This window comes from Phoenix dactylifera, chromosome 3 (assembly GCF_009389715.1).
Source record: "Phoenix dactylifera cultivar Barhee BC4 chromosome 3, palm_55x_up_171113_PBpolish2nd_filt_p, whole genome shotgun sequence".
In the NCBI taxonomy this organism is placed as follows: Eukaryota; Viridiplantae; Streptophyta; class Magnoliopsida; order Arecales; family Arecaceae; genus Phoenix; species Phoenix dactylifera.
Genome location: NC_052394.1, coordinates 22,749,153 through 22,771,294, shown reverse-complemented (window position 1 = coordinate 22,771,294; position 22,142 = coordinate 22,749,153). Strand labels below are relative to the sequence as shown.

The window sequence follows — 22,142 nt, the reverse complement described above, 5'->3', positions numbered from 1 at the left end:
TACTCAGTATGCTAAAAAAAACTTCGTATCATACTGTACTGATACTGTACTAGTGTGGCACCCGCATGAGAACCGGCACTGAAATGACGAATCTTGGTTGAAATGTTTATCACTAAGCAAATGTTTTTCTGTAAACTGCTCTTTTTAGTTTACATTCTAGTGGCAGGATAGATGCTAATCTAAATGGTGCCATGCCTCGATCTTGTTTGGGATCTATAGAATATTTGCGGGCAAATTATAGTAGATGTGAGACTCAACAATTAGATTCCCATGTAATGGCCAATTCATTTGGGCTTATTTGGAGCCCACAAAGTCTTAATCCTATCTAGATGGACTGGATGTTTGAAGGGGGCAGCAAACAGGTGCGGCGATTCTGTTGATAAAAGCGATGGAAGCTTGCTTTATTTTATTGTTTTGTTTGCGGGCTCTGGATGCAATCATGCAAATGAGAGTTTATGAGCACCAATCAGCTCTTACTTTTGCGAGTTTACTCTGGGAAAAAAAGAGGGGAAAAAATGATCTTTGGAGCTTATGATGCTAGCCCTCTTACTACACGTTATCATCCCTCACAAAAGGACTTTGCTTGGCAATGGAAGCAAAGTGAAATGAGTCTCTGGTTTATGGCCTTAGATCTTGCTTCTTGCTCAAAAATCTCTCTCACACACGCAAGTCATCGCAGTTGTAAATCTCCTACAAGTTGCTCAACCTTTTGTAATTAATGTTCGCTGAATTTTATCATGTAGGATGCATGTAAAATAAATAAATAAAAAAAGGCTATAATTAACCACAATATCATCCGACAAAAAATATTTTTAGTGTAATTATTTTTATCACTAACGATATCGCAAATATTTTTCATATATATAATTTATCCACTCTTCTTAATGTAGGCAATGGATTGTTTATTTTCTAAAATTTAGATTTTTTACCCATTTTAATTTGTTGAACTTTGAAGGGGGATTTAGTAACTGTTTTTTACGGAGGAATTTGCATAATTCATAGGGATTAGTGGAATGGTTGAACATGAAGTTTCTTGTGTAAATATTTTTCATTTATTATACCAAAAATAAAATAATTTTCAATTAAGAAATACCCCTTGTCATCTTAAAAACTATCAAGCTTGGTCACATATTTTTTGGTCCAACCAAAGATTCCAATATATCCAAATCTTAAAACTTTTTAGAACTCTTTTGGGATAAGGAACAATAAGGTACTTTCTCTTCGGAGAGACATGTCCTGTAAGATAGTGCACCTAGTTTTATTCTTCTTGTTCCTAAACTTTTGGCCCGTATGTAATTGGATGAAAGTTGAAACTTACCACACACCATATTAGCAATAACTTTTCTCGTACCCAATTTTTGGGTATCTTCTATATTTTAAAGTTGTGCAAATGGCTCTCCGTGAGGCTTCTCATTGCAAGCGAGCGAAGGAGTTTCAAATCTAATTTACATTAGCAAGCATCTCCGTACCCATATGTGATTATTTAAGCTTATTGTCTCTCTTTTGAGGTAGCTGGGCATCGACTGGCAACATGCAGGCAATAAGGTGAAACATTTACAGGACAGTAGGTCCAACTTTTTCTTTAAGGAAAAAAAGTTGTTAAGAGCTAAACAGTGGCTTCCACTGGATCATTTTACGATCAACACCACAATTGATGCTACTATTTGTTAAGCCGTGTCTAAAAAAAGCCGGCCAATGCCTAGTAGAGGCAATAGCTTTCTCCGTAACCGAGCTGGACCTGCTATAAAGGACTAATGTATCACAACAATAATACCATAGATCAACTTTCGTTCAACTGCTAGCTAGCTGGGTTTGGATTGTATCTTTCGCACGAATGAACAATTGATCTTCTTTCACAACATTGATCATCGAATCGCGATGTGTACAAATCTTAAAACACCCTAGACTCTTCCGTTCATCTACCTGCATAAATTTCAAAGTGACCATCGCATGATCAAATGATAGGTTCGCACGAAAGTTACAACTCCTGCCCTACCTAGTTATCCACAGTAGGACCACACGGCCGCCATCATGACACACTGCTAGCTTCCATTGGCCGATCGAGCACCCTATTCTTCTCTCCATGCATGCAACAGTTGAAAGAGCATAATGCATTTAGGTTCATCATCAGTCGACTTCGGGGGTTAGGTCCACCTCAAAGCAGCAGTGAACTTTTTCTTACAGACGACAGGCTTTAGGATCGATTAGTGACAAGCATTCATAAGTATGATTAACTTTAACACGCTTTAGTCTGGTGTCCTTTTGACCTGATACTCCTTGGACTCCCTCTTTACTGTTACCATATTGACATTATGTTGATTATGTGATGGAACTGGGACCTTTCATTCCAAGGGATGATCAGTGCCCTTAGAGAATAGTCTTGGCAATTTATAATTAACTCTTAATTTAGCTTCATTAAATCAAATACATATGAAAATTAAAAGATCATGCCAATCAGACATGCAATGCACCCCCGAGGTTATGCACCATTGCCATAATTCCATCTGCACAATGTTCTGGTGCTTATTTATTTGAATTGAATACTTGAACTTGATGATGAGCAATGATTTGTAAAATATGAATGAGACTGAAATATCTAATTAATAATGAATGTTTCGCCTTAGTGTTAGGTATGATAGCTGCCAGCTGGCCTTAAGATAGGCCCACTCAATTGAGAACAAGCCGAGAAGTATTGCATGATGGCCGCATGTGCCACATAAATGCAGCTTTGTTAGGAGCTATCCCTTTACAGTGGATTCACTTTGCTTCTTTTGTCTATACTCTCTCATGACATACTTTTAAACCACCATGTCCATGTAGAATGTCAAGTATACCTATTGGTGTGCGACCGTCTTCCTTGGGACAACCTTGGACGACACACCGCTTAATTTAACTGCTGCCACATTTGATCCATAACTCCTTTTATTTCCATTTGACATCTTAACTCCAATCACCAAGTGAATAACCTCTCTCTCTCTCTCTCTCTATATATATATATATATATATATATATATTGCTATAACAAGGGACTCGCACTTCTCTAGTATGAATATATTAAAAAATAAAAAAATAAAATATTCTACGAGGCTCTCAATAGCTGAGCAGCAGCATCAGACTTTACCCTATCGGTGTGGTTTATCATAAAAAAATTCATTCATTCAGCAATACCATTCTGTCTTTGTAAAGATGAGCTTGACCTCTAAAATTTTCGAAGTAGGGTATGAATCCGGACCCCCCTCCCCTTAGCATAAGAACGATACTTTCACGGGTGAGAAAAGAAAAGTAGAAAAGTGGATACAAATATCAAGCCCTTCCCACCAACCATTTAATCAAATCGACTGGCCTGGGCGGCGCATAATGCAAACGTCCACGCGTCCAACAACCACTCGTCCCCATTCCATGTCCCCTAGATGAGGCGGTGCACTCTCGTCGCGTCTAATCCCCGTGGATGCGGACACCTCACGCGGAACCGCCGTTCTTTATTCCGGATTTACAATCCCCGCTTCCGCTCGCCTCCGACGTCACGGCTCACGAACCAAGGAGAACAGAAAGGTGAACGTACTGAACGGTGAGCAGATCGCACGCGAGGCATGAAATTGCCAATATTAAAGGACAAGAGAAGGAAAAAAATATATTATTATAATATTCTCATCGTCGTCGTCATCATCTCTCCCCCGTGGTCTCTAGCTCTCTTCTCAGTGGAGTGGAGTGAGTGGAGAGAAGAAAGAAATGGCTTCTCCGTCTCCTCCGTTCCTCCACTCACATTGTCGTGTTCGCCATTCTGCTCCTCTCCTTCTCTTTCTTTTAGTTCTTCTTCCCTCCGTGTCTCTGGCGGTTAACGTCACCGCTCTCCTAGCACCCTTCCCGGACCTCTCTGACTTCAACCGGCTGCTGGGCTCGACCCCTGTAGCTGGTGACCTCACCCGGCGATCATCCTTAACCCTCCTTGCCGTCCCCAACTCCTACCTCCTCCGCCTCGGCGACCTCGGCCGCTCTGCCGCCGACATCGCCGACGTCCTCCGCTACCACGTGCTCCTCGAGTACCTCTCCTGGCCGGAGCTCCGCCGCATCCCCGCCGCCGGCAAGCTCGTCGCCACCCTCTACCAGACCACCGGGCGCGCCTTCAACAACCTCGGCGCCGTCAACCTTACCCGCGACCCCCGCGGCGGCGGCGTCACCGCCCGCTCCCCCGTCCCCTACTCGCCCTCCAACGCCACCATCCTTTCCCTCGTGGAGTCGCTGCCCTACAACGTCAGCATATTCGCGGTGGATGCGCTGCTGGTTCCGTACGGGTTCGACCTGGCGGCTTCGTTGAGTCGGCCGCCGGCTGCGCCGCGGAACATCACGCAGGTGCTCGTCGACGGGCGGGATTTCAACGTGGCGGCGTCGATGCTGGAGGCGTCCGGGGTGGCGGCGGAGTTCGAGGCGGACGAGCGCGGGGCAGGGATCACGGTGTTCGTCCCCACCGACGAGGCCTTCGCCGAGCTGCCGGTGACGGAGCAGCTCCAGTCGCTGCCGGCGGAGCGGAAGGCCGTGGTGCTCCGGTTCCACGTGCTCCATTCCTACTACCCGCTGGGGTCTCTGGAGTCCATCGTGAACCCGGTCCAGCCAACGCTCGCCACGGAGGCGACGGAGGCCGGCCGGTTTACCCTCAACATCACCCGGGTCAACGGCTCCGTGGCGATCGACACCGGAGTGGTCCAGGCCACCATCACCCGGACCGTCTTCGACCAGAACCCCGTCGCCGTCTTCGCCGTCTCGAGGGTTTTGCTTCCGAAAGAGATCTTCGGCAAGGATTCGTCAGGCGGCGGCGGCGGTAGAGGTGGGGCTAAGCCGAGGCCGGGGAGTGGAGCGGAGGTGGCTCCGCCACCGGCGCAGGCTGGGGCGTCCGCGCCGAAGGGGGCGGACGGGGTGGAAACGCCGCTGACGAGGCTGTCATCGCCGCCGGAGTTCAGTGAAGACATAAGATCAGCCGCTGCGGCGAGGAGTGGGGGTTTTATCATCGTCGGCGATGGAGCTGCTCTGTGTGTATAGGCTACCTGTATCTACTATGGTAGGAGATCTGAGATTCTTCCTCTCTTTTCTTCCTCTCTAAATGTTGCATTTTTTTTTTCAGAATTTTGTATACGAGATTCCAATTCTGGCTGCAAAGCAGCGATTTTTTTGGGTATTTCGGGGTGATATTGATGAGGGAAGAAGTTTACATTTAAATTTGAATTAAATTGGGTTCTTGTTGGAATTGGAATAATTTGGGAGAATTCTTCAGACAATCAGAACGCGATTCCTTCCTTTTTCTCTCTCACTTCTTTTCATCTTCCTTTCCTTCCATCCACGAGCTGGAGAAATCGAAAAAGGTTATTCCTTTCTTCTTCTATCGGGCGAGCGAGGACAGGTTCTTCCCCTTCCAAACTTCTCTCTGCTCTCAAAATTTGAACTTCTTCTCCCTCCCTCTCAGTTGGAGCTAGAAGATGAATAAAAATCCCATCTTTATCCGATTTCTCCTCTCGAATGCCTTCGAATCCAGATAAGGGTTATAATTCAACAAGCCAGGGAGGGGATCGAGAACATAGAATCACGAAATTCCTATCAATTCTCGAAAGCCATCTTCTTCTTGTTCGTCTTATCCTTCTCTAAGAGACGAGGGCTCTGCAGTCGGATAAGTACACCTCGGCCGGTGACGGGACAGCGCTGGATTTGGGAATGAGCTGGCCGGATACGAAGACGAGCAATTGGAGGCTGTCCGTGACTATAATATATATATCATATTTCCTTTCTGATAACGTCATCGTTCGTCGGCGCTCTTGTTTGTACATCGCCGGTGCTGCTCTGGATCGCGCGTCCTTTTGCTGTCAGAAAGTTCGCAGCTAGGGGTAGAAGGGGGTGGGACAATATTTTTTTTCGGATTTGATTTCTTATTCGGATCCAATCCAGTAAACAAGAATAAAAATTTAAAAATTTAACTAATATTATATCTAAATTTATATTTATAGAAAAATAATGGACATAAATAGACAATTATTTAATATTTAAACAGCATTATTTATTTATAATTTATTTTATTTTATATAATACTTATATATTTTTTAAAAATAATCATATTAATATACTATTAATTTAATTTTTCATTCACTTATTAATATTTTTTATTCTATGTTCATAGAGTTTAATTATCTATACTTATATCTATACTTTCGATATTCTATTTGTGTCCATATCGGTTTAAAATAAATTAGGATATGAATTTTTTGCTTATGACTGCTGTATTTGTATTTATCAAGCAAAATAAGTATGGATATGGATATCTGATCCGATTTTAGCCCTGTTTGCAGCTAATCTCTTCCCCTTCCTACGATGCTTGTAGCAAGGTTTTAAATAGGCCTCCTTTGATGAAATGGGCTTTACTACCGATTGCTCCATTTGCGAGCCGATTTGACCGGTACAAAGGGGTTGATTTAGCTGCCACCGTGCAACTCATTGGGCATGAGTTGCGGATGTTTAGAAATAATAATAATAATAAAAAACTCAATCTTAAGACTTCTAAGCTTTTATTTTTTAAAAAATAAGTAGAGATTTACTCAGAATTTTTAGAAACTAAAAGACTTAAGACGACAAGAAGAGAAAGATGTAAATTTTGTTCCGGTTTCATGATTTTAGAGCTTCTATTTAATTTCACTGCATAATCAAATGTAGAGTATTATCTTTTTTTGAAGAAAAAAAAAAGAGTGTACAAAACATCCAGATGAATACATTGGGTTTAAATAGGATTTAAATGTTTGATAGGGACTGGGGCTAAGTTAGAGGTGCTAATGTTAGGTAAGCAGTATGGCAACAGATCCTCTAGGACCTTGTTTGGGTGCAAAGCAGAGTGATAGGTCATAGGAGAATCTAGGTAATATTTGTTTTACATTTAAAACCAAAATTCCTTGTAAACCGGTTGCAAACCAAAGGTACGAAGCCACCAAATATCCATTAAAGTTCTTTGCCATGTAACATGATTGTGGGAATTTCCTCCATCTAGTGACAGAGATTTCACACTCAGTATTAACATTTATAATTCATCCTAGAGTGTGCTAACTAACATTCTACTGGTATTATTGTTCTAAGTTGTCGTAAGGGGGATTCATGAACCGAAACAGAATACCCACTAAAACCTGATAAACAAGTGAAATTCTATGATGAAGTCATAGAAGTTACTTATGTTCGTATGCATTACCATGATATTATCATGACAAGGTTATTAGAATATGTATCGATTCTATTAGAATTATATGCTACTAATGAAAGAGAAATATTTTTATTTGCATGAATTTATCTATGCATTCTGTTCTGAATGTTTCTGCAAATGATGTACAAATATCAGGATACTTTTTTTGAGGAGGAAAAAAGTAAAGGATGGAAGAGATTTGCCACTATGTTTTAGTGCAATGGAAGCTGGATCCACCATCTCTTTTTATAGAGTCATAATATGCTGGTGCCCTGGTAGTTGGTGAGGGGTGTATGATTGATTGAATCAGGGGATATACTTTTGGGCCTCCATGTTTGTTTGGATCTAAAATATAGTGGGGAAAGCCACTGTTTGAACACTTGAGGCTTGTTTTGCAGAGTGGCATATTTGTATGTTGTTGGAGCTTACAAATGAGCCAGAAAAGATCTAGATAGATCACCCCATACTCAATTATTTGGTTGAGAGATGCTACAGCAGCAGGACTTCATGGTTCTCTACATGAATCCGCCCACTGGTTTGCCGGATTCTCCGCCAGGACTGGAGTAGAATATCCTGATGTTTGCTTTGGTCACGACGATCTCAGACTTCTCGGAGGTTGAACTCCCAAAACATCTTCCACTGTTATTCCCTGCTCTGATTTCAACACCCTCAGAGCTGAAGCAGAGTTCAGTGCTAATTATTCGCCAATGACCTTCAGGCAGCTTGACATACTCCTGAAAGTGTTGGATTCTATCGATATAAATGTCGTTAATGCTTCTGAAGCAGTGACCTTGTTAACCGAATAATCTGGTGTCAGGAAAAGAAGAATTGGTGTGAAGGGCGGATGCATCATATCATACTAGAATGGTGGGTGAATGAATTTAGACCAACTACATTGAGGAGGATGAAGAAATGTATCTTGAAAAAAGATTGCTAGGAACTCATGCACCTAGTGAAGGCAAAATCTTCTGAAAGTGAAGTGCTTCAATAACTTGCCTTTGATTTAAGCTTGTTTGTAGAGATAGATGCAGCATACTTCTATTCCATCCGCTTTTTCTCTTATTTCTAGTACTAAATACATTGGCAATGGCCTTTTAAATCAAAAAACTAATTCCCATGAAACAGTGCTGGTTTTCCTTTGCCGAACTAATATCTTAAGGGCCAGTCTTATTATTCTTCTTCATAAGCACTAAATTAAGGACTACTAGTCAGCATGCCCTATGTTAAATGTACTATAATCTTCGTACGTTAAGTTTGTGAAATGTTATTATTTTTAATGACATGATGATCGCGCCTGTCATGTGTTCGGAAGACTCACAAGATTCTTAGTTGCATGATTGATGTCTTTACCTAAGTGGTGGCTGCCTTGTAGAGTAAGTCTTGGAGAGTGCGAGATCCTAAGTGGGGTGTGATGGTGTGTGGTGTATTGATTCTGGGTTGGTCTTAATTGCTTGGTAAGATAAGATAAAATTTCTTGATAAGGTTATTCAATCTGATGTCATCTAAGACGTTCCAGTGTATGAACTATGTGCTGCAGTATCAGCCCAGAGGGAAAGCAAATACTCTGCAACTCTAGATATAGGAGGTTCCCACAACATGAACAAGGTGGTCTCTTAGTCACAACATGGGCAGATTACAAAATTACTTAATTTAGATCATTAAATTAAAAATTGGATTCAAATTTGATCATTGTCTGAAAGTCTCTAGCAAATCTAATATTTGGTATTAAGATTTCTAATAAAAATTAGTAAAAATCTAAAATTTGGTCATGCTGAACCTAAAATTTCTTACTTTCTCATTTTTTTCGCCGTGCTTGGCCAAAAAGGAAAAAGTAAGGAAGAGGGGCAGCGCCCCTGGCTGCCTTGGTAGTAGCCCTCACGGCCCAAGGAGACGGTGACGACGGTGGGGGTGGAGGTGGTGGACTTTGGCCAGTCGTGGCAATTTTCGGTGGTCCTAGCTAGAAGAGAGGAAATGACACTCGAAACAGGGAGGCTGGCAACCAGGATCTAAAGAGAGGAGGAAGAGGATTTTGGGCGGCGGCGGCCGACCGAGGTGGCACACCAGCCACAGGAGATGAGGAAGAAGAAGAGAGGAAGCTGGATGGTGGATCAAGTAGAGGGAAGAGGAGGGATTTATAGAGGTCTGGGAGAGATAAGTTCAATCGTCGTCGCTCCCGTCCATGGATCCTGGCGGCAAATGTGCATGACCCCAACGACCGATAGCCATTCAACGGCCTTGCAGAGTCCACAATAGCCATGGTTTACTGTGGCTTATCGGCTCAATGAAAGAGGGCAGAAGCAGAGGATCGTGATTGCATCCTCTATTTCGATCCCTTCTTCTTTTTTTTTAGTTTTGAATTTGAATCCAAACCTGCTTGGTTTGCCGACTTTGGTCTGGGTCAGGCCCAGTTGGCCTGATTCTTACACTCAGAGTCCATCATTCTCCTCCACCTTATTAGTGCCCACAAGCTCCAAAGACAATTTGCTCCATTTCTAGCCATTGTCTCAAGATAGGGATACGGAAAAGAGGATGGGATGAAGACAATGGAGTAGTGGAGGACACAATGTAATGGATCAAGCCCCCTCCATGTATGCTTGCTCAATGGCCAGCACATCCTTCACTAGATTCCCACTTAAGGTGGCCAATGAGAGTTGGCTTGGGTCATGGTGTCCCGAGCCAGACTATCACTCATGCTAGGCTGACTTGAGCCTAATCTGGCTCCATCCAAATTTTTTGGCCATATTAAAGAAATATAGATCGAACTCGCATAAAGTTCAGGGTGGGTAGAATTATGATTTTAGGCGAAATCAGGCTCAAGGTCCCTGGGATAACCAAATCAACGATGATATTTGAGTGAAGATAACATAGATGAATGAAGCATCCTAAATGATCCAGATCCAGAATCCAAATTGAAGGTTAAAGAATGGCGCTTCCCAATTTTCATTTCCACCCTTCTTCCTCTAGCCAACTTTCATCAGAGGCTTTAGAATGGCAGAAGGAACATGGACTTGGAGCAGGGTTTCTTTCTCGAGTAGAATGCATGGCAAGTTTCTCAATTAAGCCAACAAACGGTCTTCTTTATTAATGTGGAAGGTATCTTGATCATTCTTTTTCTCTTTAAACACCAACGACTTAAGGTGGTTGCACCTAAAGCACAAGTTCAAATCCTACGTCAAGGTTTGAAAAGTTTATTAGCTTTGAGGGCAGGCTGCACCCTGCTGTGTGATAACAAAATTGCCTACGACCTCGTCCTCGAAAAGGAGAAGGTTTCTCATGGACTCTAATTACCACGCAACATCATGTGGAGCAGTGCGAGCCATGGGGTTCCATCATTCCCTTGAAACCCACAAAAGGCTGCAGCTTGATTAGGTTGGCCGGAGACGCTTCCAAGTCCAAACTACCAAAACTCCTGCCCTATCGATGCTGGACACGTGGGGCTCGTCCACCACGGGGACAATCTCCGATGTCAACGGCTCATGATGTCAAACAGGGACAGGACGAGACCAGGAAGCCGTGGGGAGAGAGAGAAAGTTCCCAGGATGGTTCTCCTTCGCATGGTTCGATGTCACGGCGGCTATCAGTATGTATATGGTTTTGCTTTGGAAGACTGGGACTGGAGGAAATTGATGGCCTTTGAGAGGGATGAGGGTCATTTTTTCGCATGGCGACTCAGGAAGCTTCTTGGGGCTGTGTCCAAGATTGGTGTCACTGATCTCGCTTTATATCTGCAGCAGCATGTGGTGCACCTAATGCCATTATCTCTGTGTCTGTGTGCTAGTTTTATTTATTTATCCTGGAGCACCTATGGGGAGGGGATTAGCTGTGGGTGGGGTGGGGAAAGGAGACATGACAAGGGATTGTGGTGGATGGTGGGTACCTAGGCTCCTTCCACTTGACCTGAAAAAAATGATGGTGGATTTGAAAATTCTCAATATGTGTTTTGTTTTTAGGGATGGTGATTGTGGAAGTCAAGCTTTTACAAACACAACTATCTTAATGCTTGTAAGTAATGTGGGGCATAGCCTCCCATTTTTTGTGTGCTGGATGTCATCATGCCACCACCCATCATTGCAAATGAAACTTCCTCCTCTATCTATCTATCTATCTATCTCTCTGCCATGGCAAAGTGGGTGACTCAAAATATATTTTGACAATGAACTCAACTGGAGATGATATTTGGGCTACGGAAGTAGAACTTTTTTTCTTGTTTTTTTCTCTAAAACACTATGGATGTAGAACTTATAGCTTAATTAGCTCGTTTAATAAAAATATAGTTTAATTATCTCGAGTGTAATGTGGCGTTGTACTCTAATTGAGTCGACGCTGGTATTCAATAGTGAATTGTACTATGTAAGAGTACGAAGGTAATTGCATGAAATACAAAGTTATGGTTAGTGAATTGATCACGTATGATCGGCCAAGAATCATGTATGGTAATCTGTATTACTATATATGACCCAAGAATTGTGTATAAGATTATTTGAAAATATGTAAAGAGGTAGCACAAGAATCATGTGAAGAGAAATGCACGGAAATTATGCACCAGAATCTTCGCTTTTATTCATAACTTTATCAAAATGCAATGTTTGATGCCTTGCCTTAGTGCAGCTTCCCCTACTTTCCAACCATGTAATTTTTCGTTTTTTCAATCAACTCTTTTAACCGTGGACTTTAGCATCGTGCCAGATTTGACAAAATTTTAATTAAGTTTGGAGCTCCACAGAAGTTCATAGCTGGTGTCTACTTCTTCTAATTTTCTTGATTTGGTGTTTGGTTATATATGTGAAAAAAGGTTTACTCATTATTGCATACAAAGGTTTGGATAAAATTTTTGTCGTAAGTGAGACATGAATTTGTGAAAAAAATTTGATGTAATATCAACAAGCATTTCATACAAAGAGGATAGGAAAACTGGATGAATCTTGAGAAAAATAATTTTTAATTATTTAAATTTAAAATTAACGATGAAGGAACAGTACGAAGAGAAGCAAGAAATAAACAACATCCTCTATACATGTTAAGATTTGTGATAATATTCTGTGCAAATTATATTGATTTGACTTTGAAATATGGATAAATCTTCTTGGAGCATAACATATGAAGACACCCAATGGATCGATGCAACTCTATTACTAAGAGCTTGATTTTATTTTTTTACTTTTCAAGCTATTTATCAAAAATTTATGTTCTTTTTCACCAGCCAAATTCATCTCTCTTAACCATCACACATGATCGTTTCTATTATTGAATTAAGAGAACCAAAAACCATTTTATCACCCAAAAAACTCTCCATTTTGTACATTCAAAGAACATGCTACATATTACCGTCCACCCACTTCTTAAAAAAAAAGAAGAAAAAAAACATTCACCATCATTGACTTTAGATTAAATCCTCACATCCATGGAATCCAGAAGGTCAACGAATCTCATATCAAGATACCATCTTCGGCTCCAGCAAAGTTTACATTGTCAAATTCAGACTATAAAGTATAAAAATTAGATGCAGTGCGGTTACGTTTCTTAGTATGGATTGAGAACGATATGTTTGAAGAAGAAAAAACAGCTCATTGACTTTCCCCATCTTGAAAGGTTCCTGGAGAATTTGGTAATTGACAAAGGAGATACATAAAGAATTTGCACCAACTAAGAAATGCCATCTCTCTCTTGAAACTGCTTTCTTTCCAAACATGTGCGATGACTATCTAAAAAATTCAACGGGGAGGAGGCTCCTCATCAACAGTGAAAAATAATGGATACAGTCAGACCACCTTCTCTTCTTGCTGATGCATATGGGATCACAGAGAAGTGAAGACAACCTACCCCACCTTAAATTGATCTGGACATATACTAGACTTTGGAAGCAAATATTTTTATATTGTCTTTAGGTAATAAACAAATAGGTAACGCAACTTGTTGGACTGAAAGCAATGTCAGCTCTTGGCAACCATTCCACTGCAACTGGTTCCTTAATTTTTACTATTAAATTTGTGGCTAGTTGTGAAAATAATGGATGCCTTCTTTGACCTCCTTTGCTCTTAGGTCATTGCCTATAGGTGGCGAGTTCTAGAATTGCAAATGTTCTATAACTTATATTTTTGTTTAGTTCTACCCAGTTAATTGCATGTTTTTGTAAGTGAAGTCCAATGAATGAATGATCTCCAGTTAGTTTCTTTTTTTTAAAAAAAAAAAAATGGTGGTATAGCCCACCACTTATTTCATTGGATATGAAATGGGTGAAAAAGGGATCATGAAGAAAGATAGAAAAATAAAACAAAATAAAATAAAAGAGGAGGTTAGAAAATCCAAATAAAAAGCCCACACAGCGTCATAAGAATGGTAATATCCGTTGGGCAACTAAAATGACCTGAATTGACATGAGCGATTTGAATTGATGGTATTGGATAGAAACATGAATCAGAGGACATCTTAACTCATCTGGATAAGATACGGGCAAACACAAGTCACAAGCATGTTGGTTCTTATACCATGAGATGGTTGGTCGCATTCATGGAAGCTCATAAAGATGGCACATGAGTCTCATGGATAGAATCTCGGCTTGTGTTTGAAATCTGAATAAAAGTCCACCTATGGCTTTAAGTAAGGGAACAATTTTATTCCTAGAATACAACCCTTTTTCATTCGCGCCTCCTCCTTTCGCATATCAAAAAGAATAAGTTCCGAGTAAAAAAGCTTTTGGAAAAAATAATCTAAAAGTTTCAGGCAAAGAAAAAGAATTAAATCATCAGAATAGCAATTCTGATAAGGATAATTATCTCCACTCTTATCTCTTTTTAATTCCCGAACCAAGCATGGACTAAGTCAATTGTTGCCCTTCCTGTTTTCAAATTATCATAATTTAAGTTTAGCTGTGATACTTTTCAAACATCCACGTGAAAAAACAAAAAGTCTACGCGTTTGAAAAAAAAAGAGGAAACCATGCATTCAGTTTCCACGTCCACCTTTGAGAAAGTCTCTAAATCCTTGACCTTAAAAAATTTGGGACGCCACATGATGCCTTCTTTTGAGGTGATTCAAAAGGTTCGGAAGCAGATTACACGAGTCGAACTTAGAAAGAATTTTTTTTTCGTTTTAAAAGGCTAAAAAACAACCATTTGAAAAGCTCTGATCACGTGGACTTTGATTCTGAATGAACAGCAGTTGGTCAAAAGCTTCCAAAGGAGTGGTTATTAGCCTGAGCTGGCCTGTCCCATGAACCCAGTAGGATCCATCCTGGGTGACATCACTCTCACCGGCAATCCGAACCCAACCCCCTACAGACAAATCTCAACCTTTATTTATTTATTTCTTTATTCTTATTCAAACAAAGTCCACAAATATTTAGAAATACCAAAGATAAAATATTAAAAATTTGCTGACATGCAAAATTTTGATGAAATTTTTGATTGTGCAGATGAGAGAATATTAAGGAAGCGTTTGGTATGGAATGATCATTCCAAGATTAAAGATAAAATGGATGGAGATGATGAAATTACTATATTTAGTGATATATTGAGACAGTGATCTCAAATTATATTTACTTCTCAAATTACTACCCAATTCTAATAATAGAATACATGCCCTTGAGGTTGGATATTCAAAACTACTCTAAGGTAACAATCTTGGATTAAAATTTGAGAACAAAAATATCTTCCTCCAGCAGAAAAAATCACTACACCAATATATCATTAATATATTATCAATATTATATTATATTCTATATATTGTATTATGACATATTGTAATATTTTATTAATCATATTGTTGTATTTTATATTTATATAATAAAATTATTTAACATATTACTTTTATTTGCCTTATTTTTTAATCAAAATAAATATTAGTATTAAAAAAATTTGTATTATAAGCATATATAAAAATATTAATTCTATAATAATAACTAATCTATCTTTATAGGATTAATAATTTATCGATCTAGTAAATATATTTTATAAAATATATTGATAATTAATATATTAATATTTTATTATAATATATTTGAATATATGGCCAGTGATTTATTTAAAATTTTTAAGAAATATCAAATAGATTATTTGTAGATATTCAAAAAATCTTAACCACAAAAAATGTAGCATACCAAAATATGATGGCCATAGATTATCGAAATCAGATTATTTTAGAATAAAATTACAATGATCTAAAATTATTTGGATGGTCGTATTTGGGCCACCAAACGCCTCTTAAGTTTGGAACGACGTGCGCCAACTGGATCCACGCATGAAATACGCCGCCGAAGCCCCACCCCCACGTGTATCATATATCATTAGTCGTGTGATATCAACAGTCGCATCCACGAAAAATCCAGCGAAGAATATCTTGGCCAAAAGTCAGAGAAGGTGGCTGAAAGGAGTTAACAGGAAGCAGCACAAATTACGTTCAACATCGAGCGTGTCAGCAACCGATTCGTTTCTTTTTCCTTCTTTCTTTTTTTTCTTTTTTCTTTTCTTTTTTTTTATTTTATTACAAGAGGCTACTCATTCATATAAGTCTAACCTGAGTACACCCATCTAGATTACGGAAAAATAAAGACAATAAAGAAAAAGGAACATCTGCTTCGGACGTCCACAAAAAATTCCTGAAGTGCCGGATGACATAGGAGGCGATCCAGTCTGCAGCCTTGTTCGCCTCCCTAAACATATGAACTGCCTAAAAACCGCCCATCGACTGAGCCATCCTCTGTATCTCCCGAATAAGGGGGTGACCATCACCATACCTGTCCACCTCCGGATCCAGTCGATCATCACCGCTAAGTCTCCCTCAAGATGCACCCGCTCCACACCAAGCACCTGCCTGGCATAGGATAACTCCTTCCAGGCAGCCCGCAGCTCTGCCCCAACAACAGTAAGCCCAGGTGTCCGGCGCCCACCTGCAGCAAACATCCTACCATAGTAATCTTTAATCACAAAGCTAACCCCTCCAGTCACGCCATCCGCTGGCATTCTGCCGTCGAAATTTACTTTGAGATAGCCAAGGGGTGAGGATACCCAAGAAACAAGGACAAAACAGGGCGCTAAAACAGTGTGAGTACCCTAGGTGTCCCTAGCCATCCCAGAAAAAATCACAATGGTAGCCACCATAACCTCCCTCGCGTGACGCACCGCTCTTTCCACCACCATCCATGGAGGCGACCGCCTCTCCTCGAATATACCAGCATTCCTGTCCAGCCATATATGATAGGACAGGTACGCCCTAAGAATTCCATCCTCAATAGATCTAGAACTTCTCATGGAGTCTCTCAATAACTGCATCAGGTCCTGTGCTGAACCCATCGAGTCTGGTAGTGAGGCCGATGATCTCCGCCATATCTCATAGGCCCTGAGACCTGCATACCGGCACGCTCGATTCGTTTCTTTACTGGTGTATGTTCTATATAGACTGATCCGTCATGCCCCTCCAACGCATTAGAACACAGAAGCCCGTCCACGGCGCTGCCAAAGACCGCCACGTGTCTGTCCGCATACAGTACCTACGCCGTGGCACGCGCTCCCGTGCCCCGCGTTTGGCTTCCCTTCTCTCTCTTTCCCTCTAAAAGACCAATAAAAACTCACGCACTCTCTCTAAGTAATCTTTAACCCAAACCCAAGACATTGGTTCCTCCACTGCCTCGCAGTCAACGCACAAAGGCTCTCTTTTTTTTTTTGTTCCCCGCATTTCAGCCCTTACCCGAAAGTCAACGCGTCTCCCTCCGATCGTCTCTTTCTCTATCCGCGGTTCTCTTCCCCCAAATTTCTCCCGTGTTCTTCCCAATATAGCCCCCCCCCCCCCCTCCTCCCTCCCTCCCTCCATTCCCTACTCGATCGCCCCAAAACTCCTCTCTCTTTCCACCATGGGCAACGGCTGCGCGAAGCTGACCCACTGCTTCTCCGGCGATGCCCGCCGCCGCCACGGCGCCGTCGCCGTAACGTCGGAGCCCTACGACGAGGGCCTCGGCCACTCTTTCTGCTACGTCCGACCCGACGCCTCCGCTGCCGCCGCCTCCAAGGTCCACCACTCCGAGGAAACCACCACCTTCCACACCATCTCTGGCGCCTCCGTCAGCGCCAATACCGCCACTTCTCTCTCCACTACTCTCGCTGACCTCGACTGCCCGCAGGCCTCCGCCGCCGCCTCCTTCGAGAGCTCTACCTTCTTCTCTTCTGTCCCCCTCCAGCCTGTCCCCCGCTTCTCTTCCGGACCCCTCTCGAGCCCCCTCGGCCCCGCCGACAGGGGATTCCTCTCCGGCCCCATAGAAAGAGGGTTCATGTCCGGCCCCCTCGACCACCGCGCCGCCCTCTTCTCCGCCCCCCTCGATCTTGCCCCCCCCGGCCACCTCCCCAGGAGCCTCTCCCACGGCCTCAACCTCCGCCCCCGCTCCCACCGCGCCGCCGCCTCCCTCCTCCACGGCCTTACCAAGGCCATCGCGCGCACCATCTCCTCTGCCGCCCACATCGCCCCCGCCAAGGGGCCCAAAGACTCTGACTTCTTCCCTGACGGCGGCGGCGGCGGCGGCTCCACCCATCCTAGCTCCGGCAGCGGCCGGAACAGCCTGGATGGTGGCGAGGATTCCGATTTGTTCAGCGCCCAGAGCGGCAGTCTGCAGTGGGCGCAGGGGAAAGCAGGGGAGGACAGAGTGCATGTTGTCGTCTCGGAGGAGCATGAGTGGGTCTTCGTCGGGATCTACGATGGCTTCAACGGCCCCGACGCCACTGACTACCTCCTCTCCAATCTCTACTACGCTGTTCAAAGAGAGCTCAAGGGCCTTCTTTGGGAAGACAGGTACAAAGGGGGCCATGAACCCTCCGATGATCCAGTCACCGCAACCACCACTGCCGCCGACGAATTTAGTCCATCAATTGTAGTGAATTGGACTGCAGCTGATGAATGCTGGAAAGAAGGGAAACCGAGGAGAAGGAAAGTTCGAGGGGTGGCGGAGAAGTGTTTGGAGAACCAGAGGAGGTGGAAGTGCGAGTGGAACAAGGAAAGATTAGAGCTTGATAGGAGATTAAAGGAGCAATCGAACCGATCAAGCAAAGGGAATGGCTTAGTGAACCACCTGGAAGTGCTAAAGGCTTTGTCTCAGGCTCTGGGGAAAACAGAGGAGTCCTTTCTGGACATCGCTGATAAAATGGTCTCTGAGAATCCTGAGCTGGCGCTCATGGGATCGTGTGTTTTGGTGATGTTGATGAAGGGGGAGGATTTGTATCTGATGAACGTCGGCGACAGTAGAGCGATTTTGGCGCGGAAGGCAGAGCCAGATTTATGGAGTTCGACCGGGCGGGAAAGGCAGGATTTGGAACGGATCAGTGAGGAGACATTGAATGATCTTGAAGCCTATGACAGTGGGGATCCCATGGATAGATTGCCAAATTTGGCAGCCCTGCAGCTCACCTTGGATCACAGCACTTGTGTCGAAGGGGTAGCTGTCTGATCTTGGTCTTAATAGATTTTGTTTTTTCCTTCATGGTTTGATTTGTTGATCATCTGAATGATTTGGGTTATGCTATTTGCTGTGATTCAGGAAGTTCGTAGAATTAGGAATGAACATCCTGATGACTCTTCGGCCATTGCGAATGATCGTGTGAAGGGTTCGTTGAAGGTCACAAGAGCATTTGGGGCTGGCTTTTTGAAACAGGTATGGATAATATCATCTGAATCCTCATAATATCATTTGAATTCTAGATCTTCTGATTCTTTTTTTTATGGCAGCGTGGTAGATACATTTATTAGACATATAAATAATTGGGGGTCATTCATTTATTTCGTGGTGCATATGGGTGATCAATATTAGTTGGGCATGGTATTCTAGTATGTATGTGGATCAATCGGTATCTTTAATTACTGAAGATGTCATGTCCTTCATAAGAAGTATGATCTCTGGATAAAGCCTTTTGATCAATATAAGTTGGCACTAATGGAATGTATGCTTATGAAAAGGCAGAATGCTGTAATGATGCTTTTGACTCAGAAAAAGGGCTTTTTCTCATAAAAGGCTATGAAAGTATATAGTTCATGCTCAAAGCCATACTGTCGAAAGATAATTGCTTCTTGTGCAATGCTTATGTTGAGGAAGATCAATGGCATGTGTTTGTACATGGTTTAGAAAAATATCCATTATTTTTTTTAGGAGGGGAAACAGATGTGGGTTCCTTCTCAATGGTTGCCAGTCAAATTGTTATCTAATAAATTCTTCAGGATCGATTTTTGAGAACTTGCTTTTGGGAAGTCAATATGCGACGATGGCCATTAGGGCGCCTAGCCAGCTTCTTATTTGTATTATATATGGCCTCTATCTCACAGGTTCCAAGAACTCAAGAAGAGAATCTGGTCTTTGGGTCTTTCTTGAAAGTAGGGATAGGAAAGGTATGTTATTCAAATTGATGGTGTGATCAGGAAATCAGGTGGGTGGCATGCCTTGTAAGAAAACCATATTCCAGCTGATGTCTTGGAGTGCAAGATTGAGCCATATGTGCACAGTTGTCTTTCCAATTACCAAAAAGCATGCAAAAGTTTTCTTGTAAGTTTACCTCTGTCATACCGAGTTACTTGTTCCTGAAGATCAGTAGTGCCATGGGACCATTTTTCGGAAGTTTTAGAACCAAGCCTCAAAGATGGGGGCTGTAGGCTTGCAAAAAATTGCAGTGATTTATTAAAGTAGTTATAAATGAATTGCAAATTTGATAGTGCAGTAATATGGGTTACTACTGCAAAATGTTGAGCATTTCAGTTATTGAGCCCATCAGAGTAATTTGCAGGCAACTCAGTGACCTTTTCTGTCATAAATGCAGAGAATATGTTATAAGATCATAAATATTTGTTTCATTATTGATTTTTTATTCAGAAGTTAGGGTTTTGACATCTTGAATTTGATAATATATGTGAAGTTGGATTTTTGATTCAGGAGCTTTAACTGTTGAGTTATTTGTTTTCTGATATCCTGTATTTTTTCTGCAGCCCAAATGGAACAATGCACTTCTAGAGATGTTCAGAATTGATTATGTTGGAACCTCTCCATACATCTCATGCAATCCTTCTCTTTACCACTATAAACTCAGTCCAAAGGATAGATTTTTGATTTTATCATCTGATGGGCTTTACCAATATTTCACCAATGAAGAAGCGGTTGCGCATGTTGAAATGTTCATTGAAACCACTCCCGAAGGGGATCCGGCTCAACACCTTGTCGAAGAAGTACTTTTTCGTGCAGCAAAGAAAGCTGGTACAGTCTCAATGTCCAAAAATGTCGATGTTAGTGAAATTTCTATGTCAATACTTAGATCAATCTATTAACAATTATGTTTATGTACTTGTGATTGCAGGCATCGACTTCCATGAGTTGCTTGAAATTCCCCAAGGTGACCGTCGACGGTATCATGATGACGTTTCTATCATTGTCATCTCTTTGGAAGGAAGAATATGGAGATCCTGCATGTAAATATAGATATAGATTAGAAATGAAGGGATGGTGATCCCCAGAAAAGTCGGAGGCTTTTCTTTTTTTGCACAGTTCCCTTTGTACCATACAAGATCAGTCTTGTGGAAGGCTCCATGCGCATGTATCAAGCGGTGGCGGGGAACAAAGGTACAAAGCTGCTTCAAGTCAATTCAAACCGTTAAAAGGAAAATGTAATATACTATCAGTGATTCCCTCTGAAACGTTCATTATTCAATTCAAAATTGTGACCCATTGGTTCCCTCCATTATTTTAACCACGTTATCCTCATCTTTCATCTTTCTGCTTAGCGTTCTCCATTTTTCTGTTTCGTTCCTATCAGAATCGTAGCATCAATTATGAAGCATTTTGACCTTCAGTTTAGCTTCGCAACCATCTGATTTTCCACTGCCAAGCAGCTATGTTTACATATCGAGCGCTTGCACTTAGCCTTGACTCTTGAGTTCTACAAAGAAAACGCTGAATTACTAATACTCTAATGAAAAAATGGTTGGATGAGTATTTGAGGTCTAAATATATAGTCGATTGCTAAAAGATTCTTAAGTGATCAAGTAATTGATGAGATGTAAATTCTAGAGATACGCAAGCTTTAAAGTAAATGATTGGTATTGATGATAGTTTGTTGTGATTATGAATTGGTGTTACTGAAATTCATTAGCTGTCAATGTACAAGGATCAACTGCTTGTTGTGAGAAGGAGCGTCCTTCTATTTCTTTCTCCCCTAATAAGAAGCCACCTGTAAATAACTAAACTAATAATACCTGTATATATGGAAGCAGAGACTAAAGGAGTTGGGATCGAGCACTGGTATTTTGCAATTTGAGAACAATATAATCAGTATTTCCAGAAGTAATAGTGGGGTCTGTAAGTGTAATAACCCCAAAATTTTTTTTTATATAAAAATGGATAGAATAGTCCTTTAAAATTGATATAAGGGGTAAAATGGGAAGAAATCAAAAGTTAATGGCATAACTGTAGATCCGTTGAAGTGGCAGGGGCAAATTGGGAATTTAATAATATTAAAAAAGGGTGAATAGTGCTTTGATGTGATTTAAAGGGGGGTTTACTGTGGCTTTTGGAATGAAACCGAGAGAAGAAAGGGAGGGTTCTCAGACGGCAACAGAGAGGAAGAAAAAGAAGGAGAGGAAAGGAAAGGAAGAAAGGAAGAGGAAGAAGAAGAAGAAAAAAAAAAGGAAGGAGATCCCGGTTGCGCTGCCAGCTGAAGGAAAAAGTGTAGATCTCCTTCCCCTCTACGCAAGGACCTCGATTTCCAAAAAGAAAAAGGTAAATATCCATTCCTATCTAGTCTTTTGATGACATTAGGCTATACAAAGGGTGGATATAGTCTAGAGGGGTAGGATAAGGGTTGTAGAGGCGGTTAAAAGAGGAAGAATCGGATTTTGACAAATTTTTCCGGCACTACGGAAAAACTGTGTCGAAGTCCCAACTTCGGCGAATTATTTAGGGGGTCAAACGACCTCCGATAGCAAT

The 22,142-nt window shown here is 41.7% G+C and overlaps 2 protein-coding genes across 2 annotated transcripts; both read left to right on the top strand.

Annotated features, from left to right (window-relative positions):
- Positions 1-3,199: 3,199 nt before the first annotated feature.
- LOC103716498 (fasciclin-like arabinogalactan protein 4) lies at positions 3,200-5,248 on the top strand. Its single transcript, XM_008804524.4, has one exon. It carries the CDS (start codon positions 3,730-3,732, stop codon positions 5,032-5,034), a length of 1,305 nt encoding a protein of 434 aa, XP_008802746.2. The 5' UTR covers positions 3,200-3,729; the 3' UTR covers positions 5,035-5,248.
- Positions 5,249-16,859: 11,611 nt separating this feature from the next.
- LOC103716499 (probable protein phosphatase 2C 4) lies at positions 16,860-20,907 on the top strand. The gene is made up of 4 exons (XM_008804525.4): positions 16,860-18,617; positions 18,720-18,833; positions 20,153-20,417; positions 20,518-20,907. Exons 1-4 carry the CDS (start codon positions 17,049-17,051, stop codon positions 20,631-20,633), a joined length of 2,064 nt encoding a protein of 687 aa, XP_008802747.1. The 5' UTR covers positions 16,860-17,048; the 3' UTR covers positions 20,634-20,907.
- The last annotated feature ends 1,235 nt before the right edge of the window (positions 20,908-22,142 follow it).